We start from the raw sequence: 16,961 nt of genomic DNA, 5'->3' as shown, positions 1-16,961 counted from the left end.
TATAATCTGATTTATGGAAATATTTTGACACATTCAGTAATCTTCCTCTTCAGACATTTCTTCAACTTGCTAGGACAAAACATTAGCAGGTCACTCCTCACCCAGCACTGAAGAACATACAGTGACTCTTTGGCAGACTCCTTTTTCTAGGACACACACAAAAACATTTGCCACCTGGTACTTTTTTTTTTTTCTTTTTTTTTTCTTCTTTTTTTTTTTTTTTTTCAGTTATTACTATTCCTTGTAACATCTCCCTAATTACACAAAGAAATGTCACCAACAATTCAAGTGTACCTAATACTCAGTGAACTGAGCACCTGTACCTTCAGTCATTACAAGAGTCACTGCAAAGTTCACTTGGACTTCTAAAAGACTCAGCCAGCTCCTTGTGTGCTCCCAGACATTGGTTGTGCATAACAGTTTGAGCTAATTCATGTGAAATGGATAATGATAACAACTCATTTGAATCCAGGCACTGTTTCAAGACGACTAGGTGAAGTTCCTGATGCCAATTGCACACCACTGTCACTCAAAATAAGTTCTGAAATTTTATAATTGTCACCATTTTCTTCAAAGGGAAGAGCTGAAACATCCTGCGAGAGAATTCTTTTCTTACAGTCAATCTTTCTACTGCTCCAAAAAATACAACCAGCGCCCGTAAGAGGAATAGCAATGTGTAATTGTATTTTGCTAACACTTATCAATAGCAATAATATATCAACCAAATGTGTCTGTCAAGGCTTCTTTCCCCTTCTTTTTCTTTTCCTGACATCCAATAAACCATCACAGAAAACCACATGGGCAAACTTGATCTCAGTGATCATCCTTGTAAAGAAAGAAACCAGCAACATGCAGAGGATGAGGGATCCATCTGCGGCGGCAGGCAGCCAAACTCCTTGAGCCCCGCCACGCATCTGCACTGCGACTCGGTGCAGGAAGGGAAGGATGCAGCACCCCCTCAGTGCTGGGTGTCACCAAGCCCAGCTTTACACCTGCAGCCGTTTTCTGGATGAGAGCGCGGGCAAAGTGCCATCTTGGCATCAATGCCGGCGTCTCCTGGGGGACTGGCTGGAAGGAGGCGATTAGGCTGCTGTTCAGCTGGGGGAGGGAAAACTGGGACAATTCACTTCAGAAAAGCAGTGCTTCAGCAGTGTGCAAAAGGCAACTTTTCCTGCGCAAGGAAGGAAGAACAGAGAGCCCCTACTTCAAATCAGCCTTCCCATGCCACGAGCTTGGACTGCACCTATGACTTCACTAGACCCACGGCAAAATTACCATTATCTCCATCTCTTATTTTGCCTTACCCGAACCAGCTGCTGTGGAAAGGGGCCTCTCGAATTTTCTGGCACGTTGATTGGTGGGATGACCCAATCTCGCTTTTGCCGCCGGAGGCCATTAGCGCTCTGATGCTGGCGCCACGGGAGGAGGGTGTCACTTTGCTGCTGCGCCAGCTCCCCGGGTATGCTCTTCCTTCCCTTTGGCTGTTTAGGAAGCAAGAAAACAAACCCAGTTAGTTTTTTCCTCGCTTCTTAGGACCTCTCCCAACAACAGCGCTTCCCTGTGTGCAAATGGTCACATGTAACTGTGAAAATTATTGTTATTAACATGATATATTTCTGCATCACAAAGACACAATATGCTTTACTGGCAACTCTGCTGCCACTTCATTTTCACAGATATATGGAGCTGTCACTCTCAAATCAAGATGCCTCCCAGAATATATCGTCTTCATTACACCAGCTGCAGGGAGCTTTAGCAGCACTTTGGGGTAAAGACATTTCTGCAAATTTCTAATAAATGCAACCTACCAGAACACAGTAAAAAAGAAGAAAATTCCTTTAATGCCTATGTCATGGGTTCAGGTTTTATATTACAAAGTTACCCTGCTCCTTGGCATTAACAGGGTTACAACAACCTGTGGTCTGTGGTTCTGCAGATGTATCCTGCCAAACCAAACAAATCATGACCAGAGGGAGAGTCAGCTCCACGGCTACAAAGGTGAATTAGTTCAACTTCTTAGTACTTCATGAGAAATGACCTTTTTATAAGAGCTGGCTTTTGAATACAAATCCCGAATACATATTTTTCTTTGTAGCCTGGGAAGTGTAATATATCTCAGTCAGTAAGAAATTTTCATTATTTGGAATGCTTTTGAGTCATTCTTTGTGATTTTTTTTTTTAAACTTCTGATTCTGCCCATGGCAACCTTTGGTGTTGTTCACATTAAAATCCTGCAGCATAGAAATGGAAATGGTGGAACCATGTTTTAGACTTCAAGAGCCTGGTACAATGTTAGAAGATTTTTGCTCTACAGAACAAAGAATCAACAAAATGCAGATTTGGAAATCTAGGCCCTTCAGAAGTTACTGAGTCCCGATGTTTAAATACTCTGTGGCCTTCTAAGATTCCAGGAGTTACTGAAAAGTCCAAAGAAAAGGACAAATAACAAAGACGAGCTTGTTGAAAGCAATTTCATGGTTCCATATGACCTGCACTACCAGAAGAAAATATTTAAACTTTCAGAGATCAGAAAGATTGGAAGCCAAATTCTCTTGATTTGAGGTAAGATTCAGTGGGAATACAAATCTCTGGAAGTTAAAATTTTCAGCTATTTTAACTCAGAAAATACAATCTATCCAAAACTCAATGCCTCATGTTAGGTGAGGTGGTAAGAGCATGGCCACCTCCTCCAGCCACTGCTGCCCAGCACCGCCCCTGTTGGGCACTGGGGCCCAGCCGGGTGCCCTGGGGTCTCTGCCCACGCTGGGGGATGTGGCTGCTACTTTCCCCTTGTAGGTTCAGGTGGCAGCCAAGCTAAGCACGTATCCCAGAGACACACAGACACACAGAGAGAAAAAGGTCACTGACACGACTGGCCACTGACTTGATCAGGGCAACCTTTGAGAGCACTTACACACAGGGCTCACATAAAACACAGACAGCCGAGACCCCTTCCTGCTCTCTGGCTGGTAGGGACTGAAGTTCACTAGTGCAGGCACACACAGTGTTCTCCAGCTTCTCCAGCACATTCACAGATTGCTCAAGCACCAGCACAGCCCTTCTGTCAGCCCAGAAACCCTACCTTCATCCTGGTTCCCTTACCCACCTCACTCCTTCTCCCCAGCTGGTCCGGCCTGAAGTTTGCTGCACACATACAGCACCAGCACTCACACTTGTCCCTCATGCACACCACATTCACACATCCACCAGATGTACAGCATGGACCCCCCTGCCCACCAAATACCCCAGCCTGGACCCAATGCCCTGCTATTCACCAGCTGGTCCAGCTTAGGATTTGCTAGAAAATATACGCGCACCATCTTGGGAATATATGGACATTTGCACGGCCAGCAGCTGGCACCAGGCACATGGGTTGTGGCCTGTGGCCCCATTCTGGCTGCCAGTGTGGAGCCCACGCTCACCTCAGTCATGCCAGTCCCCCCAGCAGCTGGTTTGGGAGCACACACTGCTCCCACTCCAGGGGCTGGGGGCAGAAGGCCCCAGTTCGCTCCAGTAGCTGATGCTCGGCTCCACTCACTCCAGTAGCTGGCACCACAAGTGGGAGACCTGCACTTGGCTCCCATCGCTGCCTCTTTCTCGTCATCCCTTGCTGCCTTGGAAAAGGTCATTAGTCCTTTAGGGTATTGTTAAAAGAGCAGATACTTTCCCTCTGTAAACTCTTACACCCCAAACCCAAGAACACCATTAGGAATAAACAGGAAAGGTGTTTGGGAGACTCTTACAATTTTAAGCTACAGTAACTTTGAGTTTTACTCCAAAGGTGCAAACTAAAACATCCCCCACACATTTGCAAGCAGTTATTTATAGGCACTGAGTTCAGTGAGACTCATGGCTTTGGAGTTTATAGTTTGATGTAAATCCATCCACTAACACATTTCAATTCCTGATCTGGAAGTGGAATGAAGCAGGCAGTCACCTGAAAACTAAACAGTATATGCATCTCAGCGGTGGTTCCCAAACTGTGTGAACCTTCTGGATGCTGAAAGTTGGACATCGCAGCAAGGAGGCCATTCTCACAGCTTGATTGTGGCCCTGATTGGTGTTACCTGTGGAGTGCGAACATCTACTGGCTGCAACTATTGGAAGCATTTGTGCAAAAATGCATCTATTTTTACTGCAAACCTTAAAAATGAGCCAGTTCGAACAGAGCAGAGTTTTCACAGAAGAGACAAAATGCAGTCTTTTTCAGTCACGCGCATAGCCACATTTCTCAAATCCTCTCTCATGCTAATTCATGCCACCGAGGTGACTGGTGTTTTGTGTTTGCTTGAATGCTGTTTTATACACCTTCAACAAGCATCGTCACTAAGCTGCTGCAAGATCACTACAGTACTGCTCAATATTTAGATGTTGTTCTAAAAATATTCACTTAAGTGTGTAATGAACAAAGAAAGAGCATCACGCTACAACAGCAGGAGACTTTTTTGGGATATTCAGGAAATTGATAGGTACTGTTGAACTCATTCTTCCTATGGGATGCAATATGTGACTTCCGATAGAGTTTTCATCTAAAAGGGGCTTTATCACCAGAAAGATATCTTTTCTGAACACAGATGAAAACAATGTTATCTCAAGAAGATACTCAGAAATGAATGTCAACATGAAATAGGACTACCAGACAAGAGCTACAGAAAAGTAGATATACAACCCCCCCCCCCCCCCCCCCCCCCCCCTTTTTTTTTTTAATTGGTTTGTGATTCCCAAATGGGATTCCTTTGAGAGCAGGTATTTGGATCAGTTTATATAATTGGCAAGTGAGCGTGGGGACAGATTATGAAAGGATGGTCAAATAATTTGTGCTCTGCTGAGTTTACACAGTGGAATGAGTCTGAACTAAAGACAGACTTGAGAATTAACATGAATCCCAAAGCTCTGCGTATACTGAAATAATTAGTGTCAGCTCAGCAAGGCAGTACCAGCCTTTTTAGTCTTTATGAAATATTTGCTGGCAGGTGACTAGACAGTGACTAGCTTGCTTGTCACTCTTGATGATGTTTTCCTACATTAGAATAAATCATCAACATGACTCTGAATTTGGTATGTAGAATTTCAAAAGCATCTTGCAACAACAATTTTTTTTTTAAACAACAGTTCTTTTTTATCTTCATTTGTTGACGATGCATTCTCATGACCTTAATTTCTCTGGTGTTGTTTAAATACGTTGTACATGTTTTCTGCTGTTTAAAAGCTGTGAGACAAATGCAGTAACAAAGTCTGGTGAGTACAAATGCCAGAACTATTCAGATCTCTAACTGAAACATCCAAGAGCATCTCTGGAATAACAGCAACAACTAACCACGAGCCCCAGAAAACTCTCCTGTACTTTTGAGTTTTCAGGGATCTAAAGTTCAACTCAAAAAAAAATATGACACCAAATTAAATTAATTATAAAATACAGCTTCAAATTCTGTTTTTGCTGAATAACAGTTTTCACTGAGATAACAACTGCTCCTTCTCTCATTGCCTTACTGGCCATATGCTTTCCAGAATCTCAGGCAGAGATCTTTGAAAGATAAAATATTCCTCTACCTTTTGTAGTGTCATCAGAACACAATCTGTCCACAGTCCTTATCGCTATCAAATCAACCATATCTGGTGCTGCTGCTTTAGGGTGGTTTCCCTCCTGTTGCCTTTGTGAGGTGCTTTCACCCTGTTATGCATGAAGAAACGATGACAGGCATTTGCAGCAAGATAGAGAGAAGTCCATGATTTCCCAAAACTCCACCTAGTGTCTTAATTATTGGGTTACAGGAATTATGATATCCTCCAATTCACTCTGCACTCACAGCCTCAGAAAGACCATTTTATGTGTTAGGATCTGCTCCCACTGTGCTGAGTTCAGCAGCAGAGCAGACAGCAGCAGCACCAAAGAGATGCTCTGCACCATCAATGCAGGCTGAGACTGAGCTTGTGTCTAGCTGCAGGAGGTTCTACTACAGCACAGCATTGTCTATCCCTCCTCCATCTGCCCTAGCTGCATCCCCAGAGCAGGGAAAGAAGCTAAAGCTGTACCCTGACGTGATACTTGAAGGCTGCGTTTGCACAACTGGAATTTTATAAGTATGTCTGTATTATGCATAAAATCATCCTCTCTACACCAACAAACAACACTGCCAGTATTCATGAAATGCCTCCAGCCTAACCTACTCTTCAGCAACTCCCACATCTCAGATCCATTCATGAGCACAGGGAAGACAAATCTACGGCTCCCAATTTTCCTGATGAGCTGTAGTCCATGTCATCTCAACATCAAATTCACCAGACATACCGTTAGAAGAACCGTCCTTCTTGCGTGTCAGGAAATCTGTCCAGAAGATACTGCATGCTTTTCCTGGTCTCTGGCATCTGAACTTTGGTTTTAGGCAGAAACTAAAAACCAGAAACCAAGAAAAGCAGATTTTCTGTTCAAAGCCCACATGCTCTGCTCTGATGAAGAGTCACATCATCTCCTTAAGACACAAGCCAGGAAGACTGTCATTGAGCATGATTCCCGAACTCTGTTCCAGTGGTTTTCAAATGGCATCTACAAACCAACACAGTTCAGGACTACCTAATATGTCTGGAACAACTGAATTTGTTTTACATCATGTTGGAGATATCCCTTTAGCAAGGCTACAAGGGTAATGAAATCCAAGTTGCAATACCACAGCTCATTCTACAGCAGAAAGAGAAACACATGCCAAATGGAAATTTAAATCCACTTTCCAGTCTGAAAATGACACGGTGACGTTTATAATTCGTTACAACACGATCAAATACCAAACATAGAACATGTGAGCATGGTCTTTGGCAATACAGATAATTAAACAAGCATACGATTCTATGATATAAAATTGCCATAATTTAGTAATTATGCCTGTCTATTACTTCAGGACATTGATAAGCTAGAGAAATACAGCTAAACCAAAATGGATGAAAATCTTCAAGTTCAAAGAGAAAAAGTGATTACGAAGTGTGGGATGAAGAAAAACAACAGGACAAAAGACCATGCTGAGATGTAAATTTCTTATGGATTTGGATTTGGCATGATCTAATGCCTTAGTCTTCCTGTTAGGGCAGAATTGTTTAAAGCTTGCTAAGGAAGCAATGCAAACCACTCCGTGCTAGCTGTATTATTTAAAACCTACATCCTGCAAACCTGGGATCACCTATGTGCTGCTCTGAGGTGTTCCACTGACTCTTCCAATGGGCTTGTCGTCCATACAGATATGGACACCACCACTGAGGTTAAATCAAAATGCAGCCATTGCATCTTCTGCTAATAAAATGTTTCTTTCTATGAAAAGTGCATCTACAGTATTCATTGTGAGCAGTGGTTGGACAGGGAGTCTGTCTCAGAGCACATCCTCCCTGTATTTGGTCAGGAAGTCATTAATACACGGAGAATAAACTGCAGGACAGTGTGGCAGAATTAATTCTCTTTGCAACTCTTGTGTTTATAGGGTGTCTATCAGTTAAAATGAACTTGAGACGTACGGAGGTGAACTCAAAACCTTTTACTGAAATGGCAGGTCAAGCTCTCAGAAAGTAATGTGAAGTTGAAGGTAGCACAGCCTCATCTGTGAGGACTGTGGCAGAGATCTTTCTTCTCAAAGGCCGCTTTACAGAAGGTGTAGGGCCTTCCTGAAGTCCATGCCAGTGACTTCAGTGGCATCTTAATGGAGTAATTTTCAATGCCTTTTCAGTCTAGCATTGCATTTAACGATGCAATAAAACCTGCTGCATTCAGAAGAGGACATTTATCTACAACCCTAGGGACTTGGGTTTCAGGCTTGAATACCAAATGGATTTAGCAAACTTTGCTCCAAATGGGTGAGGTTGTTAGGTGCTCCAATGGAGCCCATTTATGCCATGACACCGAGAGCTCATAGAGACTCCTTGCCTGCATTTAGCACTGGCAATAAAAGACAAGGGGGAATAGCCATGTGGCTGGTTTTAGGTTCTTGCCACTTCAGTCTGTGGCTTAAGACCTTTAATTTTTGTGAAACTCAGGCTAAGCTCAATTCCCACTCGCAAAAGAAGTTGAAGAAAATACATAGTAAGAAGAGGATGTGTGGGTTCCCTGTAATACCAAACCCTATGTGTACTAGTGAAAAGAAGGCTGTGAACCACTGACTTTCCACTAGTGCATAAATAAAACCAGTGAGTGTGAAGAAATACCAGCTTTCACCTTCCGCTACACTTAGCAGTAGCCAGTCTCGCCAGCTGGCATGTCTCCCCTCCCAGCCAACCTGCCTTTGATATCCGTCAGCCTCTGGCTACAAAGACATCTGGAAGTTATTATCCAGCAGAGCGTATCACAAACCCATTTACATAATATAATATCATATTTTGTGTTCCTGCTTAGCTGAACATTTTGGATCACTCTAATGTTTGGGTAAATAAGCCACCATTCTCTGCATATAAATAACTGTGCGTCTTAGGGTATGTTTGTTAGAGATTATTAATTTTATAGGGCTCAATCCGCAAAATGGATGGATGCTCTGGATTCAGCAATAAAATAGACTATTCCTGCATTTGAAATAAAATCTAACTGTGATAGAAGGTGAGGTAATACGGCTTTTATTCCCCAAGTATCAGTATTATTTACGATTTAACTTTTTTTATTTATATACTGGTCTTATTATTTTTACAGAATCTTTAAGACTTTGCACTAGACATTTTTCAGGAAAGAAATAATACTTGGCTTGCTTTGTTTCAAGTGTCACTCCTAGCGTTTAACTGAGGGTACGTGTTTTTAATACACTTTTATTAATGCTAGGAGATACAAAGACAGCTTTAGTCCATTGTTCAAACATATTCACCTTCATCTCTGTTATCAATATACATTTTGAAAACTTCTACCATTTTCTACCACAAAAAATCGATTTAAAGATATTTAATCTGAAGCATTTTTGCTTGTTTCCATGGTAGCTGTGAAAAGGACAGGAGGAAATGGTATTTACCAAACACAAAATAAGACAATGAAAATATAGCTTAGTTCCTTAACAAAGGGAACATGAGAGCACTGCTAAATAAACAGGTGCATGAATTCTGTTCTAAGAAGACAACATTTTGCTGACACCAGGGATGGCAGTGGAGGACGAATGAGCTCTTTTTTCCCAAAATACACCATTTTCCCAGTTTTTGATCTTCTAGCAGAAAGAGATATTTCATTTTGTGTTTTCATACAGTATAATGAAAGGGTTGCAGAACAAAAGGCAAATTTATTTATTTTAGGGTAATTGATTCTTTTGTATTTAGGTCATTGCTGAATTTGCCAAAGTTGAAGGCAGGAAAGTATAGTTTTAAGAAGATGAGACTTCCTATTTTAGACTTTCTTTTATTACAGTCTGTCTATGTGAAGGTATTCTTTAGGAACCATGCAGGTAAGGAATCCATAATTTGTTTTTCTCCTTATCTACCTCCTGGAATTCTGCAATGACTATCTATATTAGCTCTATTTACTAATAGTTTTAAGCACAGTGGTAAATTTAATCAAAGAGAGCATCATATCACGTCCCATTGCCATCAAGACATAAATTGCTATTCATGAATGATTTGTGTCAAAGTGTTCTAAAAACTAGTGTTTTAGCAGCAAGATGTTCCAATGTGCGCAGTACTTCAACAGGGGCATTAAATTAATGTGTTTGCAGAGAAGCCACTAATTGACAATGAGACGTGATTTTGGCAGTAGACTTCTACTTTAAAGATAATGAACAGTGTTCAGATATAGAGCAGAACCCCCTCTGCTCCTAAAACTATACTAATAATTCCTGGTGTAAACAGGAATAGAGGGAACCAATCCTGACAGGATATTTCAAGTGCCAAATCAAGCTGTTTGATCATCACGACTTACAAAAGCAAACAGTGGAACCTCAGCATTTGTGACCTTTATCAAATCTGGCTACATACAGTCAGGAATGTTATGTTTGGTTAGGAACTCATTAAACAAAATTACCTCTCCATTTATAGAAACCATACAATTACAGTATAAAACATTTTAATTAAATCAGCTAGTTAAGCAAAAATTCATTATTTTTTTTTTTTTTTTTTTATCAGTTAGCAGTGGGGCTGCATAGAGCAGTTCACATTAGAGTCAATTAGTAAGAAAAATTGTCAGATTTGGCAAGTGCATGAGCTTCCAGAACACATCAGCTGACAGGGAAAGAAAAGTTTGACTAAAATCGAACAGAGTTATGGCCCCCAGAGGAGGAGAATGAGCCATGTAAAATGCACACACATGCATCAGGCATGCCAACCACACAAGGAGTCTGTGTCAAAGCTGAGCAACTGTCTGAATGTGCAGTGTTCCTTGATTTCTGAAAAATGATGCATGCATGCAGATTTAGGGTTGTGAGGTACCTGGCTGGCTTTGCAGGCTTTGGAAAATTTTAACCAGCACAACTAATAAAACGTGATCAGAGTGACTGAGGAACCAAAACCTTCTTTAGCATTGTAGAGACTGCAAAGCAAGAAAAAAGCTGAAAAATAATACAAGGTGAAACCAGGAAATATTCAAACAGGTAGGCTATAATGCTTGTTTGTAAGTGAGGCAGGAAAAGATCGCTTTTTTGCAGAAGATGCAGCAGGGCCTTTACTGGGCAACTGTAATTAAATGCGAAGTCTGGACTCCAGAGAAAAGACACCCACCAGCTCACGGCAAAGCTCACGAGGTTGCCACAGAAGACTCTTATTCAAAATGACAAATGCTGTTTAATCTCTTTGATCAGAAAACCTAACAAGGTTAGTGGTGCAGATAAGTAACTTGTAGACACAGACGGCAGCCAACGTGCACGCTTGTGTCTTGAGCCAGCATGGCTTTTCATGTGGCTGCTGACCAGGAGACCCACTTTGGGACAGAACACATTGATTTCCCAGTACAATTTAATCAATTTAATTGAAATTCAGAAATTACCTGCACTCACCCACACCTTTCATTTGCCCAAACCTTTGGTAAATTATCATTGTTTTAAGTCAAAGTTTGGTTAACATCACCAAAGCACCTCAGATGTTTTGCTTTTGCATTAGCAGAATATGGAGACCTGCAGGCAACAAACACATTACCAAACAGTCACAAAATGCAAAATGTATGTCTAAGGGGAGAGGAGTCTTGACTAGGTTGGAGAGGCAGCATTGTATTGAAACTTATTCTGTAGTGCCACACTGCACCGATGATTAGAGGTATTGCCTGTACTGTGCACGGCTTTCAAGATTTCAAATGACACTCTTCCTCTTCCATTCTCTGGAAGAATCGCATACCAAAGCAGGTACATAAGAAATCTTTCTGCCTTTGGTAGAATCTTTTATGGTTCCCACAGGTTTCAAGCACCTGTGATCCTTTCTTGTCATTGTCAGGCTCTGAATATTACAAGAGCTTTCAATGAACAGAAGAAGATGACATCATCTACAAAGCATAGCTCTTGATGTACTTTTCTTTCTCATTTTAAGGCTTGAACATCTTATCCCAACATGAAAAGTTCTGATGAGGCTGTTTCCTTGTAAAGCTCCCCACATCAACTTGACCTTTTCACATTCCCTTTGTAAGATCTAATCTTGCAATGCTTCTTAGGTAGGATTGTTTAAGAAACATCTAAATTACTGTTGTACTCTATCTTCTAGTGTTTACAAAAAGACACTTCTACCTTCAAGTTAATGTCATTCTCATAATTGGAAGAAGCCATACACAATGGCTTCAGAACTACAAGTACTTCTCAAGAGTGTGGCTATTAAATTGCATAATACTATGTGCTCTTCTACATGTTACCTGCTTTGATATCTATAGGACAGGAATAAAGGTGGTGGATCTTGTCATATATTATAAAGTACAAAAAAACACACAAAAAAACCCCTAAACTGACACACTACTGTAGCTTGATATTAGCTCTCTCATTCTGCTAGTATCTCATCGAGAAAAATGCATGAAATATCTGGGCTGGAAAGCCTCTTCTTCTACCCCAATAAAACTTCTAATGAGTAATTTTATGGGCAACATTTTCAAAATTGCTCCAAAAAGCATTTCTGTTGCTTCTAGAACTCAGCCCATTACAACTGCACTTCATCACAGAAAGAAGCAGGAGAAAATCTACCCCTTAACAATCCTGTGAAACATTACTTAATCTCTTTTTATTTTTCTAAAGCCACGAGGTTCAAAAGCTACATGAATTAAAATAATCATAACGAATTAAATGTAACAATATTCCTTCTCTTCATAATGTTTGCAAGTAAAAAGATCACAAGAGATTTAAGAGATCACAAGCACCACTGCTCCTTTAGCACAAAGCAAAGTAATTCATTCTGGTACTTCTCCCCAGTGCTAGCATGCGAGTTTGCCCTTTCAAGTTATCCTTTGGTTATTTCAAGAGGCTCTTGAGGAAAGGCTGTTCTTCTTTTATTCCCCAGTACTGGAGTGCACCTAAGCATATGCTTAAATTTGAACACATGAAAACATTCAATTTATCCCCATTTGCATGCTGAAATTTAAGTGAGTGTTTAAATGCTTTGCTGGACGGAGAGAGTATTTGAAATCCCACTGCTACCTGGTGGTACCGACAGCCTGCTTGACCCACCCGGCTATGCTGGACACTCGGGGCTGCCTGCTGCTCCTTGCTCCTTCAGCTGGTGATGCCAAGGAGGCAGAGCATGCAGCCGCTGCACTACCAGCATCCAACCAGCAAGGACCTGACCTCCAGAGGCTGGGAGGATCCAAAGCTCTTCCTCACCCTGAGCTTGTAACAGTGATACTGTCTCGCTGGGCAGAAGAAAAGAAAGATGGACTCTCAGGGCCCCTGACGAAGGCTTTTATTTATTTATTTATTTATTTATTTATTTATTTATTTATTTATTTATTTATTTATTTTTCTCTAAAGGATGTGGCTGCATGAAGGCATTTTTGTCTTTTACTCAAACTTGTGTTTACATGCAACATGGATCACCACAACAGCAAAGAGTTTTTTTTAGGAGATTCAGTCCAAAATGTTTTTTTGAAGCAGCAGTCAGACTCAAGCAGTTAACAACAAAGAATGTGAAACCAGAGGTCAAGCGCTTTGATCTCGCGAGGGCACGGCGTACATCACAGGCAGGCAGTACGCAGCAGTCCGAGGGCTTTGTTTTATCAGCAAAGACTTATTTCTGTGTAGGTAGTTCGATCCTTACGACTTCTTTTTGTTTGAAGGAAGACAGATCTGGAGTGAATTTCACTTCAGGATGATCTTTCTAGTATGGCTTTGAGCCTGACCCTTGGTAAGATGCTGACTATTTAAGAACTAAATGCAGTGAGTGCAGTGCTCAGAAAGTTCACGTAGTGGGCTGATTTTCCAAGGCAATGAGCACCTGTATGTCATATCTTATCTTGGTTTCAGTGCAAGGCAATGTGATTGAACACACCTGAAAATCAGGTCAAGAAAGTTCACATGCTGTCACAAACAGCACTTTCTGCTCATGCGACGAGTAAATGCTAGATGTTCAAATTCACTTAAGCATGAAGTCAGACAGGCTCACCTGATGTGTCTCCAGCAGACTTCCACAATTACCATGATCAGTTTCACTGGTAACAGCTATATGATACTAATGTATTAATTTACCCCCAGAAGTGGTCAAACAGGGCAGTCTTGGGGCATCCATTGGACAGCATAATGAGCTGGTCCTGAAAACATGCATAAATAGGGCTATAAAAAGGCAGGATGAGAAATACAGTCCTTTTTCTTCATCCCCTCTCTAGGGATAACACAGCTTGCCATAAACTCCATCCCCTTGATGCCATGTATCATACCTCATCCCGATACAGGGGAAGGAGGGAAGGGAAATAATTGAGGTAGCTTTCCCCCCTGCTCCTTCCAAGCACACCCACTTGGAAAGTGTCAGGGTAAACGGGAGCAATGGAAGCACAACTCCTGCTCAAGATGTCATTTTCTTCCATCAAGGGAAGGATACGTCTTCATTGCTCCCAGGCCCTGTGCAGAGCATCCTGGCTAGCACAATAACTGAGGTCATAAACATGATCGGTGCTGAATAAGCCTTTCCTTGCCTGGAGACCTTTGTATTTGTGATCAGCAATAAAAGGCTGTATTGGAATTTAAAATCTCAGCTAGGTAAAATGCCAGAGATGATTATTTAAAGGCTTTAAATCAAAAAAGCTGGCTGTAAGAATCAGCTTTTCACATTCATATTGTATGGATGTGGATTCCTACCTCAGTAATGAAAGAAGCCCCAAATAAGATGAGACATAATAAAACACAAGCTAGGCTTAAGCAAGGATTGTTTTTTGACAATATTTCTCAATGTTTTAAACACTAGCTGCATATCCACATATTTGCAAGATTTTAATTGCACGATTTCCAGTGATTTAACAGTGAAAATTACAGTTAACAGATTTAACAAAAATTTACATATTTCCATGCTCAGAATTTGAGAAGCTAAGACAATGAGAAATTTAGGTTTACACAAACAAAGAAAAGAAAATCAAAGAAAACTTTTTTTTTTTTTTTCTTAAGTAAATCACTAGCAGCAAAGATGACTGTCATCCTACATGTCCTGAATTTATCCTGGATATCCAAGCTCTTTTGCTATAAATTCCTTTCTATGCTGCATTTCTGTGATCCCAATTTTAATTCATAGAGAACAACAGAGAAACAGGATAAACTAAAGAAGAAAAAAATGCCAGAAATGACTTCTCATTTTTAGATGCATGCAACCATAGAAAAATAAAGCTCAAAATGAAAGAGTGGGCCAGAACTTCAGACGAGACAAAGCAGCACTGGGAGTGAAGGATATGGAGCAGCAAGGAATGACAAGGAGCTTGGACTGTATGGACATGGGGATAGTGTGGTAAGTGGAGCACGAAGGGCTATACATGCATTCATGCACTTCGGAAGACTCGAGTTTCTGCAAATAAGAAGCAGAGGGCACTCTGAAGACTGAAGTCTTCAGCAATGTCACTGTTCACAGACATAATCTTCATCTGTGGACTTGTGGTTAAATCAATATCCAATTGTTATACATAACAGCATGCTCTCAGAACGAAGACATTGCACTGCTAATTCCAGATAAGTAAGGTCTGGCTTTACTGGGTTTTCTTCTGGAGAATTATCCCACTCAAGTTTATCTTTCATAAATGCTGACACAAGCTACAAGGACTTAATATTATTTCATAAACAACTTTTTTTCTATTCTTTCTTTTGCTTCTTTATTCCAAATTATACCCACAGGTCTGACTGATACTTTCAATTGGAACAACAGGCAGCCAGACAAGAACAGTGTAAGAAACTTTATCTTAAGTATTTATTGTTATGCTAGAATATCACTCAGTTTCCTCTGGGGTAATTCGGCACTCCTGTGGGAAATATGTGACCTCATTTGCATTTTCTAATTGAATTGCTATCAGGTTTCCTGCAAGACTGAACAAAAAAAGTTCTTAGACTTACTAACACCACTTGTATTAACCAAAAAGTTTACCTTCAAATGCTTTCTGGGGAGGAAGGAAAAATGTATGCTTCATGTATCATAAAATGTGTTTTTAAATATTTACCTTCTTTGCCATGATTTCATCCTATTAGCATTAAACTTTACTGTAGTCATTGGATTTTATTTTATTTTTTTAAAGCAGTTGCCAGAGAAAATTTGCAGATTTGCCCAGGTTATTCAGTTATTCAATGCAATTAGCACATTTATTACGCCAACATTAAGAAGCAGGGGAAGCTGTCACTGTATTGGGTCACTTGCCATCAAAATGCCAGCTTGCACCCAGAATAGCTGCACAGCTGTGGAATCTGAGGCACAGGCACAAACACTGATTTTGCAATGAAAGCACCCCAGGGGATGCCTGTCCTGACAGAAGCTACCCTGAACTGATTTGCTACTCACCCTGAGGACATGCTGGCCACCAGCAAAGCTCTCCAAACCTGCTACGTGAATTTCCTTTCTTAGATACAGAGATAATAAAGGACCACAAACACAAAGGATCGCGTTCATGAGGGTCTTCTCATCTGAGCCCTCCTGGGAAGTAGGCTGCTTTTTGCAGGCAGGCTATGGAAGACAAGGCTTGGTCCTTCAGGACAAACTGAGTTTTCAGTAGACCAGAGACCTCGCTTCTGGCCCCCTGCAACCTTGGCTACTACCTCAACAACATTAACTCTCCTATAGCATTTGCTCCGTACTAACCATTTTACTCTGTACTAACCTCCACAAGAAGCCAAATGTATAACAAGGGCCTTTCAAGGTGTGATGATCATATATTCTTGAAGCTTTAATCCATAGAAAACCATAAACTAAATTCAGATTTGGCCTTTTAATGATGATTCAGGAAGGAGAAGAGGGGCAGCAAGATTTCCTGGTGCAGTGAAGCTGCCTCAGCTGAGGGCCACCAGTCACGGAGAAACACCCTGAAACACAGATGCTGGGCGAGCGAGCCAGAAGGACTTGTTTGTGCTGTAGGTGCCAGCAAACAGAGATCACTAGGTGCAGTAAGGCAGATTTCATGCCAATTATTTTTAATGTCTGGGAGCTGTTTAGCATTTTCACAAAATCAGTCACATATTTACCAAGTAAAATGGAAACGGATGCACGCACTAGAACAAAGAGTTGGTCTCTCTCCCTCTCTCATGTTACCTCCTCCTTTCTCTCTTGCATTTGCCATCCCCATACCCTTAATATACCACAACAGTGTGAAAAGTCTTTAAAACAATGATGTAGTTATGCTTGAGTCATATTATACCTTACAAAAACAAATGTGAATTCTGTTTCTAGTAAAAGCCATGAAATGTAGTATATTAGGGTCACGGCCTGAAACATATTATACTGGATATTGTTGTTTTGTTTTGTTTTTAGCATAAACACTATTATTTTTGAAATAAACTCATAATCATATTTATTTCTTTAGTAAACAAAGGATTATTTTGTTGGCAAAAAAGCACAAGCATTTAAATAAAATAGAAGTCAAATGCCTGCTATAGGAACCCACTATA

The 16,961-nt window shown here is 40.9% G+C and overlaps 1 protein-coding gene across 1 annotated transcript in view; it reads right to left on the bottom strand.

Annotated features, from left to right (window-relative positions):
* The window catches only part of CDH4 (cadherin 4), a 453,267-nt gene that overhangs the window by 157,536 nt on the left and 278,770 nt on the right, over positions 1–16,961 (bottom strand). Inside the window, exon 4 of the mRNA XM_032198199.1 lies at positions 1,305–1,481. Coding sequence (XP_032054090.1) covers positions 1,305–1,481 — 177 coding nt within the window. The remainder of the gene's footprint in view (positions 1–1,304; positions 1,482–16,961) is intronic.

The sequence above is a fragment of the Aythya fuligula genome, chromosome 16 (genome assembly GCF_009819795.1).
Source record: "Aythya fuligula isolate bAytFul2 chromosome 16, bAytFul2.pri, whole genome shotgun sequence".
Classification (NCBI taxonomy): Eukaryota; Metazoa; Chordata; class Aves; order Anseriformes; family Anatidae; genus Aythya; species Aythya fuligula.
Note: the sequence above shows the minus strand (reverse complement) of the source record. Positions and strands in the feature narration are given on the sequence as shown.